At 47.3% G+C, this 24,434-nt stretch overlaps 2 protein-coding genes across 3 annotated transcripts in view; one reads left to right on the top strand and one right to left on the bottom strand.

Annotated features, from left to right (window-relative positions):
* Positions 1-108: 108 nt before the first annotated feature.
* Positions 109-24,302, bottom strand: LOC120981686 (acyl-coenzyme A thioesterase 1-like). Of its 2 annotated transcripts, XR_005774734.1 has the most exons (4): positions 23,783-24,302; positions 8,507-8,709; positions 5,482-7,043; positions 109-124 (listed from the first exon to the last, which is right to left on the bottom strand). XR_005774734.1 is itself a non-coding variant. In XM_040411315.1 (3 exons), exons 1-3 carry the CDS (start codon positions 24,291-24,293, stop codon positions 6,447-6,449), a joined length of 1,311 nt encoding a protein of 436 aa, XP_040267249.1. In that variant the 5' UTR covers positions 24,294-24,302; the 3' UTR covers positions 5,474-6,446. The 2 variants fall into 2 exon arrangements, 1 of the variants encoding a protein (XP_040267249.1); XM_040411315.1 differs by lacking the exon at positions 109-124 and having other exon boundaries at positions 5,474-7,043.
* Positions 24,254-24,434, top strand: part of HEATR4 (HEAT repeat containing 4) — a 47,853-nt gene continuing 47,672 nt past the window's right edge. Inside the window, exon 1 of the mRNA XM_040411306.1 lies at positions 24,254-24,303. The gene's annotated coding sequence lies outside the window, so the exon portion shown is untranslated. The remainder of the gene's footprint in view (positions 24,304-24,434) is intronic.

Here is a 24,434-nt window from a genome sequence, read left to right as displayed (position 1 = left end):
TTTTAGAGGGGGCAATCGACCTCGTCACTGTGATTACGGACCACAAAAATCTTCTGTACCTCGAATCAGCTAAGCGTCTCACCCCTAGACAGGCTAGGTGGTCGCTATTTTTTACCAGGTTTAACTTTGTTATTACCTATCGTCCTGGGGCAAAAAATACCAAGGCAGATGCATTATCTCGTTGTTTCCCTGGAGGGGGTAATGTGAGTGATCCGGTGCCCATTCTACAAAGAGGAGTGGTTGTCTCTGCGGTACACTCTGTTCTGGAGGGGAAGGTGTTAGAGGCCCAGGGGGACGCCCCGGTCTCTTGCCCCTCAGAGAAACTGTTTGTACCGTTAAACCTGCGTCTCGAATTATTAAAGGAACATCATAATTCGGCACTTGCTGGGCACCCGGGTAGTAAAGCAACCTTGGAGCTATTGTCTCGTCGTTTTTGGTGGCCAAGGTTGCGTCAGGATGTAATGGATTTTGTGTCTTCTTGTTCTACTTGTGCGCGCGCGAAAGTCTCTCATACACGTCCTGCAGGGTCTTTATTGCCACTTGTCATTCCCAATAGGCCATGGACACATCTGTCAATGGATTTTTTCACTGACTTACCTTTGTCTGCGGGTAAAACAGTTATCTTGGTAGTAGTGGACAGGTTTAGCAAAATGGTACACTTCATTGCGTTACCCGCACTACCTAATGCTAAGACTCTTGCTCAGGTATTCATCAGTGAAATCGTGAAGCTTCACGGGGTCCCTTCCGATGTTGTTTCGGATCGGGGAACCCAGTTTATTTCTAAATTTTGGAAAGCTTTTTGTTCCCGTTTGGGGGTACACTTGTCCTTTTCCTCAGCTTTCCATCCTCAGTCGAATGGACAGACTGAGCATACCAACCAAAACCTTGAGACATATCTAAGGTGTTTTGTGTCTGAAAACCAAGAGGTGTGGTCATCATATTTACCGTTAGCCGAGTTTGCCATAAATAATCGCCGTCAGGAATCTACTGGCAAGTCACCATTTCTTGTTGCATATGGTTTTCATCCCCAATTCTGTACTTTCAAAGAGGGGGGTCTTCAGGGGTTCCCGAAGAGGAACGGTTTTCGTCATCTCTTTCATCTGTATGGCAGAAAGTGCAAACTAATTTGAAAAATATGGGAGGTAAATATAAATGCATGGCTGATAAAAAACGGTCGCCAGGTCCGGACCTAGGAGTGAATGACTATGTGTGGTTATCTACTAGGAATATTACCGTATATGCCGGCGTATAAGACGACTGGGCGTATAAGACGACCCCCAACTTTTCCATTTAAAATATAGGGTTTGGGCTATACTTGCCGTATAAGACTACCCCTGAATGCCCAGCCCTCCCTGTCTTAGACAAGACGATCTTCTCCAGTCCAGGGAACTGACTGGGATCTGTGGATGGCACTGATATGGGGAGGGGGATCAGTGGATGACACTGCTATGGGGAGGGGGATCAGTGGATGACAGTGCTTATGGGGGGATCTATGGATGACACTATATAGCATCTTATGCTATATGTGTCATCCACAGATCCACCCCATGACAGTGTCATCCACAGATTCCCCCTCCCATAACAGTGCCATCCACAGATCCCCCTTAAACAGTGCCATCCACATATCTCCCTCCCCATAACAGTGTCTTCCACAGATCCCCCCCATGACAGTGCCATCCACAGATCCCTCTCCCCATAACAGTGTCATCCACAGATCCCCCCCATGACAGTGCCATCCACAGATCCCCCTCCCCATAACAGTGTCATCCACAGATCCCCCCCATGACAGTGCCATCCACAGATCCCCCTCCCATAACAGTGTCATCCACAGATCCCCCCATGACAGTGCCATCCACAGATCCCCCTCCCCATAACAGTGCCATCCACAGATCCCCCCTAAACAGTGCCATCCACAGATTCCCCTCCCCATAACAGTGTCATCAACAGATCCCCCCCCATGACAGTGCCATCCACAGATCCCCCTCCCCATAACAGTGTCATCCACAGATCCCCCCCATGACAGTTCCATCCACAGATCTCCCTCCCATAACAGTGCCATCCACAGATCCCCCCCACCCCGCCATGACAGTGCCATCCCCAGATCCCCCTCCCCATAACAGTGCCATCCACAGATCCCCCTCCCCATAACAGTGTCATCCACAGATCCCCCCATGATAGTTCCATCCACAGATCTCCCTCCCCATAACAGTGCCATCCACAGATCCCCCCACCCCGCCATGACAGTGCCATCCACAGATCCCCCTCCCCGACGCTCAAAGGAGTATACATTTATTAACTGTAATCTGTAACTTTAACTTTAAATGAGCGCTCATCTCTTTACTAGGGTACCTTACTCTCAGCTCCGCTAACAGGCAGTGCGGGCGGCGCTCACTTACTGACGTCACGCGCCTGCGCCGCCTAGTGGGAGGAGCAGGCACGTAACGTCAGTGAGTGAGCGCCGCCCGCACTGCCTGTTAGCGGAGCTGAGAGTAAGGTACCCTAGTAAAGAGATGAGCGCTCATTTAAAGTTAAAGTTACAGATTACAGTTAATAAATGTATACTCCTCTGAGCGGCGGGGCCCTGTGTATTCTAACCCCCAGGCAAGCGTCCCCGTCCCCAAGGGAACGCCTGGGGGTTAGAATATACCATCGGATCTGATTATACCCGGCGTATAAGACGACCCCCGACTTTTGAAAATAATTTTTAGTGTTAGAAAGTCGTCTTATACGCCGGCATATACGGTAAATTAAAGGTTCCCTCTTGGAAACTGGGTCCTAGGTTTATTGGTCCTTACAAAATAGTAGCCATCATTAACCCCGTGGCTTTTCGCCTGGAGCTTCCTCAGACTTTTAAAATTCATAACGTCTTCCATAAGTCGTTACTCAAAAAGTATGTTCCACCTCTAGAACCATCACCGCTGCCACCCCCTCCGGTTATTGTGAATGGTAATCTAGAGTTTCAAATATCCAAAATTGTTGATTCTCGTCGGGTCCGCCGTTCTCTTCAATATCTGGTGCATTGGAGGGGTTATGGTCCCGAGGAAAGAATGTGGGTTCCAGCGTCTGAGGTAAACACCGACAGGTTAGTTCGGGTTTTTCATGCCTCTCATCCTGAGAGACCTAGTCCTGAGTGTCCGGAGGCCCCTCGTGGAAGGGGGGGTACTGTCACGAGGGTGTCAAGAGCCACGTCTGACTCCGTTATACCCGGGGTCAGGAAGTCGCAGCGGGTGGCTGGGCGCTCTATGTCTAAAGACAGTGCTGTTTCTTAATGGTAGCTTTCTGGATTTGCCTTGCAATCCTTTTTGGCTCACTCAGGGATCCATAGCTTCTCCTCCTCAGCTGTTTCTTGTCCAGCATTCCCAACCTCCTTATATTCCCATCTCCCACTTCTCTGGTTGCCAGATATAGAGATTCCTGCCTGGACTTCTATACTGACCCACTGGAGCTGTGTAGCTGTGTTCCCTGGTTGTTGTTCCAGAACGTTACCCTCCGGATCCCTGTTGGGCTTTTGTTGTCTGCTGTGGTCGCCCACCTGGGATTATATGTTTTGTCTGTGTTGTCTGTCCTCTCCTTGGTGTTTTCCTTTTAGTGTCAGTGGTGCGGACTAGTGATCCCACCACGTTCACTACATAGGGCTCATCCTAGGGAAAGCCAGGGTTTAGGCACGTGATCGGCGTATGGGTGAGGAACCCATCTAGGTACGTCAGGGCAGTCAGGTGCCAGCCTCAAGGTGAGTAAGGGGTCACCACCTTTCCCTCTCCCTTGGACAGGGCCTTCCCATTTCCCTCCCTTTGCGTGACGCCGGTCATTACACTTTCTGTCTGTTTAGACTAGCCTACAACATGGGGTCACTTTAAATTTTTTTGCATGCGTTATGCTAGTGACGATTGTTATTCTACTGGACTTCTGCAATAATTGCAGATTGCAATAGTGATAGCACGGATGCATGACAGTGCACGATTCCAAGTGCACCCATAGAGTTAGGTTTGGAGTGATATCACATGATATCTGCCTATCTGTCTTGTGATCAGGGGGGCCCCAGTTGTCGGACCCCTGCCAATAAGTGGATAAGGTATAAGTGTTTGTAAAGGGACCAACCCTTTAACTGCCTATTGATTACAATGCGAATCCGCTCTGTAGTTTAAATATTTTTTGGTGTGCGGATTTGGAATCCATGTCACGGAAAAACAACAAGCAGGTTTATCCTTGCCTCTTGTGAATTAGATCCACTAAATGAATTGAATACAGCAGGCATATCAGCAACATGTAAACTTAACGCGTACCTGAGTTTTCCTAATGGCTGTTCTTCTTTGTACAATCATAATTGTGAAGGAGCAGGTCTCTTCTGGGTTTCTCTAATGTTTTTATAAGCCATATTATGCCCTCTTTCAGCTGCACAGCTAGATGCATTTCTCCCACAAGCAGGGGGCATCTCCCTTCTGTGGAATCTGCCAGCACCGTACTGCCGTTACATCCTTTCCCTGACTTCCCACTGTGTTTGTTCTAAGCTCCAGAGCTCACAGAACAGAAAAGGAGGGAGAGATCACCCTTACAGACACACCGAAGGCTCCTATGCTCTTCAACAGCTGTGTAGAAGCAGTCCTTTCATCAGGCTCAGAATCTCACTAGCTCTGACATGCCCCAACTTCCTCTCTGCCATTTTCTGTGACTCTGTTACTAGGGATAGATCTTGCCTGACCACAGGCAGGGAGACCCCTAATGGCCATGAAACAGAAAAAGTTGGCACAAAAAAACAGGCATCAAAGTGGCACAAAGTAGTTAATGGGTCACTTTAGAACTTCTGATGTTATAGAAACAAATCAAAAGTTTAGATCTGTGCAGATGGCTGCTATATACTGACTAGAAATATTATGTTTGAATGGGTGCAGCTCTCCTGATATTTCTACCGGGGGTTCCAATGCAAAATCCAGTCGTATCAAATTCTAGTAGGAATCACAGAGCATCATCAGCAAATCTGCAGGTTTTTAATAAATATATTCTTTCATGTGAATGTAATTAACAATATAAAAATCACACCTTACTATTACCATCAGATGTCAGATTGTAGCCATGTCAGTACAATCTACTTTGCCCATTGTGTTACCTATATAAATAGTGCATCATTCAATACTTATAGTTGCATTGCTCAGTTAGTGCAAGGTCACACGCGACAGATTTGTTGCAGAAATTTCTTGCGACTTTCCTTGCCGTCTTAATGGAGACTGCGGAAATCCATGCATGTGTTGCAGAAACTATATGTATAGAACTGATAGGGTACGGAGCACACGGTGGATTTTGCCACACAATTTTTTTTTTGCAGAAATCCAAGGCTGACCTTCTGATTTCTACCAGCAGTCTGCATGCAGATTTAGCCCCATTTGATGGGGCTAATCCACACACCACGCACCCCCCATCCCACACTAAAAAGTTACATAATGCATTTTTTGTGCTATGCACTATAAACTGTCCCATCGTTCCCACTGACAATAAGAACAAGAATATGTGACAAAATCCGTTGTGTGGGCATGCCATTAGTCACAGACATTTCTGCAGCAAGTTGCCATGTGATTTTTTTTATTTATTTTTTAGCAGATTTGTCAGTTTAATATGTTGTCCTATGTACTATTAGCCAAAACAACACAAAAGTTGTGCCATTTGGCTACTAAGAGCACTGAAAGAATATACCGGCTTATTACAGCTACAGGTCCTCACTACTAGTAGCCAAAATGATAAAAAGATTGTCATTTTACTACAGGGAGCGCTAAAAGAATACATCGGACATGGAGTTTAGGAGTCCAGTATATTCATAAGGAGAGGGCTCCCCTTTCCCCCTCTCTGCATATGTGCGCATATACAACAGCCAGTCACTCACCGCTCAGGGGGCTAAGGGAGCACTCTTCTTATGGACCCCATGTCCGGTGTATTCTTTCAGCGCTCCCTGTAGTAAAATGGCATAATATTTTTATCATATTGGCTACTAGTAGTAAGGACCTGTAGCCTTTATAAGCTGCCCTTACATAGAGAAGCATATTAAGCTGACAGATCTGCTTTAAAGGGGTTCTCCGGCAGTTTTTAGCGAGAGCACACAGCCTGCCTCTCTACACAGAAGATAAATACATACCTACTCCACACCGCCGCCTCCGCTGTGTCCACGTTTTAGTCGCCGCAGTGTTGACATCCAGCGCAGCATGGACATGGTCACATGCTCTGCTGCAGCCAATGACTGGCTTCAGTGGTGACGTGGCCACAAGCAGCATGTCACCGCTGAAGCCAGTCGTTGGCGGCAGCAGAGCATGTGACCATGATGTCAACATGGACACAGGGGAGGCAGCATGGACCATGTAGGTATGAGTCTTCTGTTTAGAAAGGCGGGCAGTGGGCTCTTGCTAAAAACTGATTATTCCCGGAGAACCCCTTTAAGGCCATGTGCTCATAACACAATATGGTCATAATTTATTCTCCAGGTCATTTTTGAGATGCTTGTGCAAGAAGGCCTGAATTCTCTGCCATGAGTCCACTTGTGCCATTGCATGAGCTTTTGGTTCTCCTCCCCAAACCACGGGAATACCAACAAGCCTGTGCATAGACGCCTTACACAAGGGGAAATAGGGCGGCTCTAGGTAATGGCCGGCTTTGGGATAGTACACCACTTCAGGCTTTTCTTTGCCTTCCTCTTGCAGAAGCTGGCACGCCGCTTGGGCGTGAAAGTCACTCTTCCAGTTCCTGTCATCTTCTGCCACAATAAACAGAAACTTGCAGTCGGCTTTCCCAACAGGAATAAGGCTCTTGCGGTTAGCCTCTTCTAGCGGATTATGCAATAGGTCGTGGATATCGCCCACTCCTGGCTCAGGGTGTTTTAACTTTTTAATATCAAAGCCAATAGGAAGCAGAGTGTTGTCCTTGTAGTGAAGGACTGCGCCAATATTCGCCACCGAGCCATTCACAACAGCTGTGGCCGCTATACCTTTAAGGAAGGAGGCCATAGAAAGCACCAAGTCTCCACCTTTAGAATGGCCAAGGAGACCTATCCCCGGACCCTTCACCTGGAAGACAGAGAACAGTGAATGATCTGTCTGTATCCTGTAGATAGGAGCACTTCATGTATTCAACACCAGAAAAAAATCTGTATCAAGAGGCCGCGGGGTTTCGGGGACGTCATGTTTATGGGTCATTGGCCCAGACACAACTCATTCCCAACGGGCTTGGGCTGCAATACCAATAACTGCCACTATAAAGTGTACAGCGCTGTGCTTGTGAGGAGCCACAGAACTTAGGCATCTTCAAACAGCAGTGTCGGGAGTCAAACCTCTGCCAGGCAGATGACTTATCCTGAGGATAGACCACCCGTATTCTACTCCAGAAAACCCTTTTTAAAGGGGCTGTGCAAGCAATATATATTGATGACCTATCATCAGGATAGGGATAGGTCATCAATATCTGATCGGCATCCTCAGAATAGGTCATCAATATCTGATCGATGGGGGTCCGATACCTGGGACCCCCACCGATCAGCTGTTTGAAGAGGAGGCGAACACTCCATGTGAGCGCTGCTTCCTCTTCATTACACTGCCTGTCGTTTCCCTTACAGTGTAATTACAAGTACTTGTTCCATTCAAGTGAATGGAGCGAGTAGTTGTAATTACACTGCACTTCGAAGACGAAGGGCAGTGTAATGAAGCGGAAGTAGTGCTCTAATGGAAAGCCACGTCCTCATAAAACAGCTGATGAAAGGGTGTGCTGGGTGTCGGACCGCCGCTGATGAGATATTGACAACCTATCCTGAGGATGCCGATCAGATATTGATGACCCTTCCTGAAGATAGGTCATCAAAATATGCTGCCTGCACAACCCCTTTAACTTTTATCTGTGGGTAAATTGGATTATGGCAATACAAAATCTTTATATTTTATATGTTTTACTGCTTTGTGTTGCCATATTCTGAAACCCTGAGTGAGAACTTTTTGGCGAGATGATTTTGGTGAGATGGCGTGTCACTGGAAGGATGGTCAAGCATGTGCACTCTCCACGCAAACTCAATGGGGCTGCCCGAGGCTGATGCTTCACTATTATTTCAGTCAAACGGGGGACCTGCATTCGTGTGATCAGTTGGCGTCCTAGTGGGCAAACCCCACACGATCACTTATGCCCTGTCCTGTGGATAGGGATCTTTTTCCTCTGAAAACCCCTTTAGGCCTCATGTACAAAACTGTAGTTTTGGTCCGAGTCCGATCCACGTATTTTTTGAAGATCCATTCATTTCTATGGGTCTGCAAAAAATACAGATAGCACACGGATGTCATACGTGTGCTGTCCGCCTCTGTGCAGCCGAGCCACAAATTACAGAACATGTCCTATCGTTGTCCGTTTTGCAGACAAAAATGGCCAGTTCTAGTAGAAAATGGTGGCATGCACACGGCCAGTATTCATATTTTGCGGCCCATAAAACAGATGTGGTCGTGTGCATGAGATTCTTCCAAGTGAAAGATATTAGGATTAGCCCGCTGACCTTGGGATGTTGCAGCATATAGTTTACTGCTTCTTCGAAGTATTCCAGACGAAGCTCCTTCATGTCTTTAGGTAGATCTTCATAGTTATAGTAAGCTAATGCCAGCGTGGCAAAGCCTCTATTAGCCAGCAGGCTCGCCTTGTAATCCAGGAGGCCTCCACCCGTCCCCTGAACTTCAATGACTCCTGGAAACGGACCTGGACCTGTAAATATAAACAACACTTGTAACCACCCAGGTCCACGTGTCTCCACTGTTACCCACCATGATAAAATTGGCGAGTGATTAAAAATGTCACTTGTCATCACCAAGTGACCTCAATGATAAGGGGGCGACTCAACCCAGACAACCTAGGCCCACAAAATTCTCATCTGACATGTATCCGGCTTGAAGCTCCTGGATCTTAATGCAAAACCTGTAATTTGGTCCCTGAGCAATCCCATGCATCTGGATCCCTCATCTGGGGCAGTGGGACCTTTTGCTCCCCTCTGGATCCAGGGCTGGGTGTCACTTAACCCCTTAGGGACTGGGCTCATTTTCACCTTAAGGACCAGGCCATTTTTTGCAAATCTGACCAGTGTCACTTTATGTGGTGATAACTTTAAAACGCTTTGACTTATCCAGGCCATTCTGAGATTGTTTTTTGTCACATATTGTAGTTCATGACACTGGTAAAATAGAGTAAAAAATTCATTTTTATTTATACAAAAATACTAAATTTAACCAAAATTTGGAAAAATTAGCAAATTTTTAAGTTTCAATTTCTCTACTTCTATAATACATAGTAATACCTCCAAAAATAGTTATTACTTTACATTCCCCATATGTCTACTTCATGTTTGGATCATTTTGGGAATGATATTTTATTTTTTGGGGATGTTACTTAGGCTTAGAGGTTTAGAAGCAAATCCCCATTCTATAAACTACACCCCTCAAGGTATTTAAAACTGATTTTACAAACGTCGTTAAGCCCTTAGGTGTTCCACAAAAATCAATGGAAAATAGAGATACAATTTCAAAATTTCACTTTTTTGGCAGGTTTTCCATTTTAATATTTTTTTTCCAGTTACAAAGCAAGGGTTAACAGACAAACAAAACTTAATATTTATGGTCCTGATTCTGTAGTTTACAGAAACACCCCATATGTGGTCGTAAACTGCTGTACGGGCACACGGCAGGGCGCAGAAGGAAAGGAATGCCATAGGGTTTTTGGAAGGCAGATTTTGCTAGACTGTTTTGTTGACACCATGTCCCATTTGAAGCCCCCCTGATGCACCCCTAGAGTAGAAACTCCAAAAAAGTGACCCCATTTTAGAAACTACGGGATAGGGTGGCAGTTTTGTTGGTACTAGTTTAGGGTACATATGATTTTTGGTTGCTCTATATTACACTTTTTGTGAGGCAAGGTAACAAGAAATAGCTATTTTGGCACAGTTTTTTTTTTGTTATTTACAACCTTCATCTGACCGGTTAGATCATGTGGTATTTTTATAGAGCAGGTTGTCACGGATGCGGCGATACCAAATATGTATACTATTTTTTTTATTTATGTAAGTTTTACACAATGATTTAATTTTTGAAACCAAAAAAATCATGTTTTAGTGTTTCCATAGTCTGAGAGCCATAGTTTTTTCAGTTTTTGGGCGATTATCTTGGGTAGGGTATGATTTTTGCGGGATGAGATGACGGTTTGATTGGCACTATTTTGGGGTGCGTATGACTTTTTTATCGCTTGCTATTACACTTTTTGTGATGTAAGGTGACAAAAAATGGCATTTTTTTACACCGTTTTTATTTTGTTTTGTTTTTTTATGGTATTCACCTGAGGGGTTAGGTCATGTGATATTTTTATAGAGCATGTTACTACATCTGGTCGATACGGACGCGGCGATACCAAATATGTATACTTTATTTGGGGGAAATTACGTTTTTGTTTTACTTGAAACTTGAAATTTCTCTGGGGGGGAAAACGTTATTTTTTCAACTTTTTTTTTCACTTTATTTTTTCAACTTTTTTTTTCACTTTGGGACATCAACTTTTGGCGGTCTGATCCCCTTTATAATGAATTCCAATACTTCTGTATTGGAATGCATTGGCTGTATGAGTAATACAATGTGTATTACTTATACAGCTTCCGACCTGTGAAATCTCACAGGCTCGTCACCCGAAGGCAGCGCCGATGCCTAAGGAAGGCATTGCGCTGCCTTCCATGCCATCACGTCCCCCCTACAGCCGCATGGGGAGCCGATGGCACCGCCGCCGCAACATGTAAAAGCCGCAAACCGCAGGTCTGAATTGACCTGCGGTTTTCGGCGATCGCCGACACGGGGGGGACCCGCCGGTGATCGTAACTACACAGGACGTACAGGTATGCCCTGTGTCCTTAAGTACCAGGACATCAGGGCGTACCTGTACACCCTGTGTCCCAAACAGGTTAAAGGGCATCTGTCAGCAGATTTGTACCTATGACACTGGCTGACCTGTTACATGTGCACTTGGCAGCTGAAGACATCTGTGTTGGTCCCATGTTCATATGTGCCCGCATTGCTGAGAAAAATTATGTTTTAATATATGCAAATGAGCCTCTAGGAGCAACGGGGGCGTTGCTATTACACCTAGAGGCTCTGCTCTCTCTGCAATGGCCACACCCTCTGTACTTTGATTGGCAGGACCAGGTGTGATCACATTTACACTGCCTGGCCCTGTCAATTAAAATGCAGAGGGTGCAGCAGCTGCCAAACACACATGAAACAGATCAGCCAGTGTCATAGGTAAAAATCCGCTGACAGATGCCCTTTAAATCTGCCCGCCACATACAGTGGATATTAAAAGTCTACACACCCCTGTTAAAATGTCAGGTTTCTGTGATGTAAAAAAATTACAAAGATAAATAATTTCAGAACTTTTTCCACCTTTAATGTGACCTATAAACTGTACAACTAGTAACATAGTAACATAGTACATAAGGCCGAAAAAAGACATTTGTCCATCCAGTTCGGCCTGTCATCCTGCAAGTTGATCCAGAGGAAGGCAAAAAACCCTGTAAGGTAGAAGCCAATTTTCTCCACTTTAGGGGAATAAAAAATTTCTTCCCGACTCCAATCAGAATAACTCCCTGGATCAACGACCCTCTCTAGTAGCTATAGCCTGTAATATTATTACACTCTAGAAACACATCCAGGCCCCTCTTGAATTCCTTTATTGTACCCACCATCACCACCTCCTCAGGCAGAGAGCTCCATAGTCTCACTGCTCTTACCGTAAAGAATCCTCTTCTATGTTTGTGTACAAACCTTCTTTCCTCCAGACGCAGAGGATGTCCCCTCGTCACAGTCACAGTCCTGGGGATAAATAGCTGATGGGATAGATCTCTGTACTGACCCCTGATATATTTATACATATTAATTAGATCTCCCCTCAGTCGTCTTTTTTCTAAAGTGAATAACCCTAATTTTGATAATCTTTCAGGGTACTGTAGTTGCCCCATTCCAGTTATTACTTTAGTTGCCCTCCTCTGAACCCTCTCTAGCTCTGCTATGTCTGCCTTGTTTACAGGAGCCCAGAACTGTACACAGTACTCCATGTGTGGTCTGACTAGCGATTTGTAAAGTGGTTGGACTATGTTCATATCACGGGAATCTATGCCCCTTTTGATGCAACCCATTATCTTGTTGGCCTTGGCAGCAGCTGCCTGACACTGGTTTTTGCTGTTTAGTTTGCTGTTTATTAAAATTCCTAGATCCTTTTCCATGTCAGTGTTACCGAGTGTTTTACCATTTAGTATGTACGGGTGACTTGCATTTTTCCTTCCCATGTGCATAACCTTACATTTATCAGTGTTAAACCTCATCTGCCACTTATCTGCCCAAGCCTCCAATCTATCCAGATCCCTCTGTAGTAGTATACTGTCCTCTTCAGTGTAAATTACTTTACACAGTTTAGTGTCATCTGCGAAAATTGATACTTTACTATGCAAGCCTTCTACAAGATCATTAATAAATATATTGAAGAGAATAGGGCCCAATACTGACCCCTGAGGTACTCCACTAGTGACAGTGACCCAATCTGAATGTGTACCGTTAATAACTCAATTGAAAAACAAACTGAAATCTTTTAGGTGGAGGGGAAAAAAAATAAAAATAATAATAATGTGGTTGCATAAGTGTGCACATCCTCTAAGGCTACTTTCACACTTGCGTTTGGGGTTCCGCTTGTGAGATCCGTTTGAGGGCTCTCACAAGCGGCCCCAAACGGATCCGTTCATCCCCAATGCATTCTGAATGTATAAGGATCCGTTCAGAATGCATCAGTTTAGCTCCGTTCCGCCTCTATTCCGCTCTGGAGGGGGACACCAAAACGCAGCTTGCAGCGTTTTGGTGTCCGCCTGGCCGTGCGGAGCCAAACGGATCCGTCCTGACTTACAATGCAAGTCAATGGGGACGGATCCGTTTGACGTTGACACAATATGGTGCAATTGCAAACGGATCCGTCCCCCATTGACTTTCAATGTAAAGTCAGGAGTCCCTATTAATATACCATCGGATCAGAGTTTTCTCCAATCCGATGGTATATTTTAACTTGAAGCGTCCCCATCACCATGGGAACGCCTCTATGTTAGAATATACCATCCGATTTGAGTTAGATCGTGAAAACTCAGATCCGACAGTATATTCTAACACAGAGGCGTTCCCATAGTGATGGGGACGCTTCAAGTTAGAATATACTAAGAACTGTGTACATAACTGCCCCCTGCTGCCTGGCAGCACCCGATCTCTTACAGGGGGCTGTGATCCGCACAATTAACCCCTCAGGTGCGGCACCTGAGGGGTTAATTGTGCGTATCATAGCCCCCTGTAAGAGATCCGGTGCTGCCAGGCAGCAGGGGCCAGACCCCCCTCCCTCCCCAGTTTTAAATTCATTGGTGGCCAGTGCGGCCCCCCTCCCTCCCCAGAATTAAATTCATTGGTGGCCAGTGCGGCCCCCCCCCCCTCCCCAGTATTAAATTCATTGGTGGCCAGTGCGGCCCCCCTCCCTCCCTCGTATTAAATTCATTGGTGGCCAGTGCGGCCCCCCCTCCCTCCCCAGTATTAAATTTATTGGTGGCCAGTGCGGCCTCCCTTCTCTCCCCCCCCCCCATAATTGGTGGCAGCGGAGAGTTCTGATCGGAGTCCCAGTTTAATCGCTGGGCTCTGATCGGTTTCCATGGCAGCCGGGACGCTACTGCAGTCCTGGCTGCCATGGTTACTTAGCAATTTTAGAAGCATTATACTTACCTGCACTGTCTGTGGCCGGCCGGGCGCTCCTCCTACTGGTAAGTGACAGGGCTGTGCTATAAGCAATGCGCCGCACAGACCTTTCACTTACCAGTAAGAGGAGCGACCGGCCGGCCGCAGACAGCGCAGGTAAGTATAATGCTTCTAAAATTGCTAAGTAACCATGGCAGCCAGGACTGCAGTAGCGTCCCGGCTGCCATGGAAACCGATCGGAGCCCAGCGATTAAACTGGGACTCCGATCGGAACTCTCCGCTGCCACCAATTATGGGGGGGGGGAAGAGAAGGGAGGCCGCACTGGCCACCAATGAATTTAATACTGGGGAGGGAGGGGGGGCCGCACTGGCCACCAATGAATTTAATACGAGGGAGGGAGGGGGGCCGCACTGGCCACCAATAAATTTAATTCTGGGGAGGGAGGGGGGCCGCACTGGGACTCCGATCGGAACTCTCCGCTGCCACCAATGATGGGGAGGTGATTTTAATTAGGGGGGGGGGGTTAATTGTGCGGATCACAGCCCCCTGTAAGAGACCGGGTGCTGCCAGGCAGCAGGGGGCAGTTATGTACACAGTTCTTTGTATATTCTAACTTGAAGCGTCCCCATCACCATGGGAGAACGCCTCTGTTAGAATATACTGTCGGATCTGAGTTTTCACAATGTGAAAACTCAGATCTTAAGAAGCTGTTATGCAGTCGGATCCGTTCTGAACGGATACCATCGTTTGCATTATAGGTGCTGATCCGTCTGTGCAGATACCAGACGGATCCGCACCGAACGCAAGTGTGAAAGTAGCCTTACAACTGGGGATGTAGCTGTGTTCAGAATGAAGCAATCACATTCAAAATCCTGTTAAATAGGAGTCGGCATACACCTGCCATCATTTAAAGGGAGTCTGTCACCTCCATATGGCCATATACAGTGCTTACATGGCTCTGTAGCACACCTATACAGGATTGTAACGGTACCTTTGTCTTTGTCTTTAGACTTGCACCAGCAGGAAAAACGAAGTTTAATTCATATGCAAATAAGCACTCGCAAGTGCCCAGGGGCGGCGTTCAGTGTGTAGGTGCCCAGGCTGCCCTGCCTTCTTTTCACTTTACTCCTCCCCAGCCTCTTCCTTTTCCCGCCCTCCAAGTCTCTTGCCTCATCAATAGGTCCGGACTTGGAGGGCGGGCAAAGGCAGAGGCTGGGGAGGAGTAAAGTGAAAAGAAGGCAGAGCAGCCTGGGCACCTACACACTGAACGCCGCCCCTGGGCACTTGCGAGTGCTCATTTGCATATGAATTAAACTTCGTTTTTCCTGCTGGTGCAAGTCTAAAGACAAAGACAAAGGTACCGTTACAATCCTGTATAGGTGTGCTACAGAGCCATGTAAGCACTGTATATGGCCATATGGAGGTGACAGACTCCCTTTAAAGTGCCTCTGATTAACCCCAAATAAAGTTCAGCTGCTCTAGTTGGTCTTTCCTGAAATTTTCTTAGTCGCATCCCACAGCAAAAGCCATGGTCCACAGAGAGCTTCCAAAGCATCAGAGGGATCTCATTGTTAAAGGTATCAGTCAGGAGAAGGGTACAGAAGAATTTCCAAGGCATTAGATATACCATGGAACACAGTGAAGTCATCATCAAGTGGAGAAAATATGGCACAACAGTGACATTAGCAAGAACTGGACGTCCCTCCAAAATTGATGAAAAGACGAGAAGAAAACTGGTCTGGGAGGCGACCAAGAGGCCTACAGCAACATTAAAGGAGCTGCAGGAATATCTGGCAAGTACTGGCTGTGTGTTACATGTGACAACAATCTCCCATATTCTTCATATGTCTGGGCTATGGGGTAGAGTGGCAAGACAAAAGCCTTTTCTTACGAGGAAAAACATCCAAGCCAGGCTACATTTTGCAAAAACACATCTGAAGTCTCCCGAAAGCATGTGGGAAAAGGTGTTATGGTCTGATGAAAGCAAGGTTGAACTTTTTGGCTATAATTCCAAAAGATATGTTTGGCGCAAAAACAGCACTGCACATCACCAAAAGAACACCATACCCACAGTGAAGCATGGTGGTGGCAGCATCATGCCATGGGGCTGTTTTTCTTCAGCTGGAACTGGGGCCTTAGTTAAGCTAGAGGGAATTATGACCAGTTCCAAATACCAGTCAATATTGGCACAAAACCTTCAGGCTTCTGCTAGAAAGCTGAACATGAAGAGGAACTCCATCTTTCAGCATGACAACGACCCAAAGCATACATCCAAATCAACAAAGGAATGGCTTCACCAGAAGAAGATTAAAGTTTTGGAATGGCCCAGCCAGAGCCCAGACCTGAATCCGAGTGAAAATCTGTGGGGGGATCTGAAGAGGGCTGTGCACAGGAGATGCCCTCGCAATCTGACAGATTTGGAGTATTTTTGCAAAGAAGAGTCAAAATGTGCCATGCTGATAGACTCATACCCCAAAAGACTGAATGCTTTAATAAAATCAAAAGGTGCTTCAACAAAGTATTAGTTTAACCGCCTCCGGACCGCCTAACGCAGGATCGCGTTCCGGAGGCGGCAGCAGCAGGCAGAGTCACGCATATACGCGTCATCTCGCATCTCGCGCAGGCGCGCGCGTTCACAGGATCGGAAGGCGAGCGAGTGGATCTACAGCCTGCCAGCAGCGATCGTTCGCTGGCAGGCTGTAGATGCGATTTTTTTTAACCCCTAACAGGTATATTAGACGCTGTTTTGATAACAGCGTCTAATATACCTGCTACCTGGTCCTCTGGTGGTCCCTTTTGCTTGAATAGACCACCAGAGGACACAGGCAGCTCAGTAATAAGTAGCACCAAACACCACTACACCCCCCCCTGTCACTTATTAACCCCTTATTAACCCCTGATCACCCCATATAGACTCCCTGATCACCCCCCTGTAAGGCTCCATTCAGACGTCCATATGTTTTTTACGGATCCACGGATACATGGATCGGATCCGCAAAACACATACGGACGTCTGAATGGAGCCTTACAGGGGGGTGATCAATGACAGGGGGGTGATCCCCCTATATAGACTCCCTGATCACCCCCCTGTCATTGATCACCCCCCTGTAAGGCTCCATTCAGACGTCCATATGTTTTTTACGGATCCACGGATACATGGATCGGATCCGCAAAACACATACGGACGTCTGAATGGAGCCTTACAGGGGGGTGATCACCCCATATAGACTCCCTGATCACCCCCCTGTCATTGATCACCCCCTTGTAAGGCTGGCTCCATTCAGAGGTCCGTATGTGTTTTGCGGATCCACGGATCCATTGATCGGATCCGCAAAACACATACGGACGTCTGAATGGAGCCATACAGGGGGGGTGATCAATGACAGGGGGGTGATCACCTCATATAGACTCCCTGATCACCCCCCTGTCATTGATCACCCCCTTATAAGGCTGGCTCCATTCAGAGGTCCGTATGTGTTTTGCGGATCCATGGATCGGATCCGCAAAACACATACGGACGTCTGAATGGAGCCTTACAGGGGGGTGATCACCCCATATAGACTCCCTGATCACCCCCCTGTCATTGATCAATGATAGGGGGGTGATCACCCCATATAGACTCCCTGATCACCCCCCTATCATTGATCACCCCCCTGTAAGGCTCCATTCAGACCTCCATATGTTTTTTACGGATCCACGGATACATGGATCGGATCCGCAAAACACATACGGACGTCTGAATGGAGCCTTACAGGGGGGTGATCACCCCATATAGACTCCCTGATCACCCCCCTGTCATTGATCACCCCCCTATCATTGATCACCCCCCTGTAAGGCTCCATTCAGACGTCCATATGTTTTTTACGGATCTACGGATATATGGATCGGATCCGCAAAACACATACGGACGTCTGAATGGAGCCTTACAGGGGGGTGATCATCCCATATAGACTCCCTGATCACCCCCCTGTCATTGATCCCCGCCTTGTAAGGCTGGCTCCATTCAGAGGTCCGTATGTGTTTTGCGGATCCACGGATCCATTGATCGGATCCGCAAAACACATACGGACGTCTGAATGGAGCCTTACAGGGGGGTGATCAATGACAGGGGGGTGATCACCCCATATAGACTCCCTGATCACCCCCCTGTCATTGATCACCCCCCTGTCATTGATCATCCCCCTGTAAGGCTCCATTCAGACGTCCATATGTTTTTTACGGATCCACGGATACATGGATCGGATCCGCAAAACACATACGGACGTCTGAATGGAGCCTTACAGGGGGGTGATCAATGACAGGGGGGTGATCACCCCATATAGACTCCCTGATCACCCCCCTGTCATTGATCACCCCCCCTGAAAGGCTCCATTGAGACGTCCATATGTTTTTTACGGATCCACGGATACATGGATCGGATCCGCAAAACACATACGGACGTCTAAATGGAGCCTTACAGGGGGGTGATCAATGACAGGGGGGTTATCACCCCATATAGACTCCCTGATCACCCCCCTGTCATTCATCACCCCTTGTCATTGATCACCCCCCTGTAAGGCTCCATTCAGACGTCCATATATGTTTTGCGGATCCGTGGATCCGCAAAACACGGACACCGCGGATCCGCATAAAACATACGGACATCTGAATGGAGCCTTACAAGGGGGTGATCAATGACAGGGGGGTGATCACCCCATATACACTCCCTGATCACCCCCCTCTCATTGATCACCCCCCTGTAAGTCTCCATTCAGACATTTTTTTGGCCCAAGTTAGCGGAAATTGTTTTTTTTTGTTTTTTTTTTCTTACAAAGTCTCATATTCCACTAACTTGTGTCAAAAAATAAAATCTCACATGAACCATACCCCTCACGGAATCCAAATGCGTAAAATTTTTTAGACATTTATATTCCAGACTTCTTCTCACGCTTTAGGGCTCCTAAAATGCCAGGGCAGTATAAATACCCCACATGTGACCCCATTTCGGAAAGAAGACCCCCCAAGGTATTCGCTGAGGGGCATATTGAGTCCATGAAAGATTGAAATTTTTGTCCCAAGTTAGCGGAAAGGGAGACTTTGTGAGAAAAAATAAATAAAAAATTTCCGCTAACTTGTGCCAAAAATAATAATAATAATTCTATGAACTCGCCATGCCCCTCATTGAATACCTTGGGGTGTCTTCTTTCCAAAATGGGGTCACATGTGGGGTATTTATACTGCCTTGGCATTTTAGGGGCCCTAAAGCGTGAGAAGAAGTCTGGGATCCAAATGTCTAGAAATGCCCTCCTAAAAGGAATTTGGCCCACTTTGCGCATCTAGGCTGCAAAAAAGTGTCACACATGTGGTATCTCCGTACTCAGGAGAAGTTGGGCAATGTGTTTTGGGGTGTCATTTTACATATACCCATGCGGGGTGAGATAAATATCTTGGTCAAATGCCAACTTTGTATAAAAAAAATGGGAAAAGTTGTCTTTTGCCGAGATATTTCTCTCACCCAGCATGGGTATATGTAAAATGACACCCCAAAACACATTGCCCAACTTCTCCTGAGTACGGCGATACCAGATGTGTGACACTTTTTTGCAGCCTAGGTGGGCAAAGGGGCCCACATTCCAAAGAGCACCTTTAGGATTTCACAGGTCATTTTTTACACATTTTGATTTCAAACTACTTCCCACACATTAGGGCCCCTAAATTGCCAGGGCAGTATAACTACCCCACAAGTGACCCCATTTTGGAAAGAAAACACCCCAAGGTATTTCGTGATGGGCATAGTGAGTACATGGAAGTTTTTATTTTTTGTCACAAGTTAGTGGAATATGAGACTTTGTAAGGAAAAAAAATAAAAAATAAAATCATCATTTTCCGCTAACTTGTGACAAAAAAATAAAAAGTTCTATGAACTCACTATGCCCATCAGCGAATACCTTAGGGTGTCTACTTTCCGAAATGGGGTCATTTGTGGGGTTTTTCTACTGTCTGGGCATTGTAGAACCTCAGGAAACAGGACAGGTGCTCAGAAAGTCAGAGCTGCTTCAAAAAGCGGAAATTCACATTTTTGTACCATAGTTTGTAAACGCTATAGCTTTTACCCAAACCATTTTTTTTTTTTACCCAAACATATTTTTTTTATCAAAGACATGTAGAACTATAAATTTAGAGAAAAATTTATATATGGATGTCGTTTTTTTTGAAAAATTTTACAACTGAAAGTGAAAAATTACATTTTTTTGCAAGAAAATCGTTAAATTTCGATTAATAACAAAAAAAGTAAAAATGTCAGCAGCAATGAAATACCACCAAATGAAAGCTCTATTAGTGAGAAGAAAAGGAGGTAAAATTCATTTGGGTGGTAAGTTGCATGACCGAGCAATAAACGGTTAAAGTAGTGTAGGTCAGAAGTGTAAAAAGTGGCCTGGTCTTTCAGGGTGTTTAAGGGGAATCTGTCACTAGCACATTAGCAAAAAAAAAAATTTTATGAATCCATGTGTAATAAAGTACCTTATATCCATATGTCTTGTTCTTTTCATTCTGTGTCTTGTCATTTCTTCAAAAAAACGATATGCAAATGAAGCTGTAAGGAGCCCAGTGTCACAAGGGTATCAAGAGCCACGTCTGACTCCGTTATACCCGGGGTCAGGAAGTCGCAGCAGGTGGCTGCGCGCTCTATATCTAAAGATCATGGTGTTTCTTAGTTATTGTTTTCTGTGTTTGACTTGCTATCCTTTTTGTCTCTCTCAGGGATCCGTAGCTTCTCCTCCTCAGCTGTTTCTTGTCTGCCACTCCCTACCTCCTTATATTCTCCCCTCACACTTCTCTAGTTGCCAGTTATAGAGCTTCCTGCCTGGACATCTATACTGACCCACTGGAGTGGTTAATCCTGGTTGTTGTTCCTGTGTGCTTCCCTCCGGATCCCTGTTTGGCTTATTGTTGTCTCCTGTGGTCGCCCATCTGGGAATATATGTTGAGTCTGTGTTGTCTGTCCTCCCCTTGGTGTTTTCCCTTAGAGTTAGTGGTGCGGACTAGTGTTCCCAACCTAGGGCTCAGCTCAGGGAAAGCCAGGGCTTTGGGCACGTGATCGGCGTACGGGTGAGGAACCCGTCTAGGGACGTCAGGGCAGCCAGGTGCCAGCCGCCAGGTGAGTCAGGGGTCACCATCTTCCCTCTCACTTGGGCAGGGCCTTCCTCGTTCCCTTCCTCTGTGTCGCGTATGTGATAGCCACGCCGACCGTGATACCCAGAGGGGCGTTATTCTTTCTCCACGGTGCCCAGGAACGCCCCTCTGAAGTGCCGTGCCCTTCTAAATTTGAAAACGAATAACTCCTCCAAGTTCAGCTAAATCGCCTCCCAGAGGCGAGGATAAGTGCTCCCCCAGCGCCGCGCTCTGCGGCAAACACCCCCGATCCTCCTCTCGCCTGCAACCGAAATCCCGCACAGGTGCAGTGTCTGCGATTTCCTGGGCCTGCGCTATGATAAGACTACTGAGGGCAACAGCGTCACTGGGCATGCGCCGATCCCAGTGACGTGTTCGCTGTTTCCTCAGCCAGCTAAATCGCCGGAACTGCACCTACGCGGGATTTCGGTTGCAGGCGAGAGGAGGATCGGGGGTGTTTGCCGCAGAGCGCGGCGCTGGGGGGTGGGGGGGGAGCACTTAGCCTCGCCTCTGGGAGGCGATTTAGCTGAACTTGGAGGAGTTATTAGTTTTCAAATTTAGACGGGCACGGCACTTCAGAGGGGCGTTCCTGGGCACCGTGGAGAAAGAATAACGCCCCTCTGGGCTCCTTACAGCTTCATTTGCATATCATAAGAAGCGTTTTTTTGAAGAAATGACAAGACACAGAATAAAAAGAACAAGACATATGGATATAAGGTACTTTATTACACATGGATTCATTAAAAAAAAATGTTGCTAATGTGCTAGTGACAGATTCCCTTTAAGCTAGGGGAGCTGAGATGGTTAAGGGTGTGCAGACTTATGGAACCAAATTATTTTATTTTTATATTTTTTCTTCCCTCTACCAAAAAGATTTCAGTTTGTTTTTCAATTGAGTTGTACAGTTTATAGGTCACATTAAAGGTGGAAAAAGTTCTGACATGATTTATCTTTGTCTCATTTTTTTACAGCACAGAAACCTGACATTTTAACAGGGGTGTGTAGACTTTTTATATCCGTGGGTACAGGATATAATGCCACAAAAGTGTCTCTTTCAAGTGAGTTCTCTCCAACAGTCCCAATTTTTCACAGGAAGGCAAAAAGTCCCTCAGGACGGGGAAATGGTTGAGTTCAATGGTGAATCAGGGAGCCGCCAGCATCCTGCTCCACCGTACACTCTACCATCAGGACTTCAGCGCAGGCAGATGCCAGGTAGTGACACCATCGTGCCTGCTGTGCCGGGCCACTGCGCAGACCTGCTCCACTCTCTTGGGGGCAGCGGGTATGCAAACTGGAGGTAATAACATGCATCATCCAGACAGGCACTTAAAGGGGTTGTGAAGGATTAGAAAAACATGTCTGTTTTCTTCCAAAATCAGCACCAACCCTGTCCATAGGTTGTGTGTGGTATTGCAGCTCTGCCCCATCAATTCCAATGGAGCCGAGCTGCAATACCTGACACAACCCATGGACAAGCTTGTGGGGGAGGCAGCCGTAATTACACTGCGCAGCCGCTCTCCTCCAGACCGAGGATCAGCATCCTCCCGCACTCCAGCTGTTCTGAAACTACAACTCCCAGAATCCTCCTTTTACTTCTATGGGAGTTATAAAAAACGGGCGAGTAAGTGTGCACGCTAGGAGTTGTAGTTTCACATCAGCTGGAGTGCCGGAAGTTGCCGACCCCTGATCTTGAGAAAATAGTGCTTGCACGGGCGCTGCAGCCTCTTCCACCAGCTGACCGTTGGGTGAGTCGGATCTGATTCCTATGACCTATCCTGAGGATAGCTTAGCAATATCCTGATGCTGCACAATGCCTTTAAGGGGTCCTCATATAGTGGGTGTCATACTGTATGTGTGGGGCACCAAGGGATCATCCTGCTGTGAGGGGGGAAACAGAGGATCGGGAAGAGGTAGCGGCATGTGCCTCAATGAGCCCCGCACACTGCTGACGCCCCCCTTACATTTTCAGGCTCGGACCTTCAGATGGGTGGACCTTTCCATGAAGTACTCAAGTTCCCCTCCTCTATAAGGCTACGTCTACACGACGACAATAAGTCGCGCGACAGATAGGGCAAAACTACACTGCAAGATTTGTAGCGCAACATTTTGTTGCACTAATGTCGCGCAAAATTTTTATAATGGCAGTCTATGGTGTCGCACTGCAACAAGCGGCGGCTGCGACGCAAGTCGCAGAAAAATCCATCTCAAATGGATTTTCTGCGACTGTCACGTCGCAGTCGCATGTTGCACTGCAACACCATAGACTGCCATTATAAAAATTGTTGCGCGACATTAGTGCAACAAAATGTCGTGCGACAAATGTCGTCGTGTAGACCTAGCCTAACATAGTGAAGGAAGCGATCCTACAGCAGGGGTTCAGCAACCTCCGGCACTCCAGCTACTATGAAACTACAACTCCCAGCATGCACACTTGCTCAACAGTTCTTGAAACTCCCATTGAAGTGAAAAAGGGAGCACCCTGGGAGTTGTAGTTTTACTGCAGCTGGTGCCAAAGGTTGCTGAGCCCTGTCCTACAGTCTCAGGGAAAGCTGGGTGACATCCAGTATGGCCACCAACTCCCTCTGGGGTTGTCACCGGGGATCCTGCACGACCAGTCTGTGAGCAGGGTGAGTACATACTGGGGGAGCTTCATCAAAGTAGTGTAAGGTAAAACTGGCTTAGTTGCCCATAGCAACCAATCAGATTCCATCTTTCATTTTCCAAAAGAGCTGTGAAAAATGAAAGCTGGGATCTGATTGGTTGCTAGGCGCAACTAAGCCAGTTTTCCTTTACACCACTGTCTCACTGACAGTCAGGGCAAAGGGAAAGCCGGATGACAACTGCAATGCACGTTATACTGTGTAAAAACCGCACTCACCGGGCGGCAGGAAGAGGCTGCCCCGCACCCGTCCCTCCCGCACTGGCACCCGGATCACCCCTTCCCCCATGAAGCCCCTCTCCTGGGCGGCAGCAGCTAGGAGAGCCCCGGGCGGGTCGTGGGCCTGGTGCAGGGAGAAGCGGAGCTGGAGCGGGCTCTGCACGTCCTTCTTCAGCAGCCTCCTGAGGGGAGTCTCGGACTCCAGGGACCACAGGGGCCCCTCCGGCTCCACTCCGGTGTAGCTGCCGCCCTCCAGGGCCGGGCTCCGGCTGAAGTCCAGCTCCCCGCCGCTGTCCGCTCGGTACAGGCCCACGGAGGTGAACAGGTGGCCGGCCTCGTCCGTCAGAGCGGTGCGGAGGCTGACGTCCTGCCCGGGGCTCAGACCGCGGCCCCGGAGCCGCAGGGGGTCGTCAAAGAGGCAGCGGCCCGGGGAGACGAGCAGGGACACGGCGGACATGGCGCGGCTGGCACCGGGCACCAGGGGCAAAGTGCTGCGGAGCAGGGAGAGCATGGTGCGGGAGGTATGGCACCACAGGATACAGCAGGGCGGGGGGTATGTAGAGGGCCACCCATAAGAGAGTGCAAACATATCAGTACTAGTCAGAGTGCCACCATAAGAGAGTGACCACACATAAGTACCAGTCAGAGTGCC

Source organism: Bufo bufo, chromosome 11 (genome assembly GCF_905171765.1).
Source record: "Bufo bufo chromosome 11, aBufBuf1.1, whole genome shotgun sequence".
Classification (NCBI taxonomy): Eukaryota; Metazoa; Chordata; class Amphibia; order Anura; family Bufonidae; genus Bufo; species Bufo bufo.
The sequence above is the reverse complement of the archived record's forward strand: the minus strand, read 5'-3'. Positions and strand labels throughout refer to the sequence as shown.

Coding starts and splice junctions, on each gene's coding strand:
- LOC120981686 (XM_040411315.1), bottom strand. CDS start 24,293: ATGCTCTCCCTGCTCCGCAGCACTTTGCCCCTGGTGCCCGGTGCCAGC. Junction 8,710..23,782: donor CAGCCTCTTCCTGCCGCCCG/GTGAGTGCGGTT, acceptor TTATATTTACAG/GTCCAGGTCCGTTTCCAGGA. Junction 7,044..8,506: donor ATATGCTGCAACATCCCAAG/GTCAGCGGGCTA, acceptor TCTGTCTTCCAG/GTGAAGGGTCCGGGGATAGG.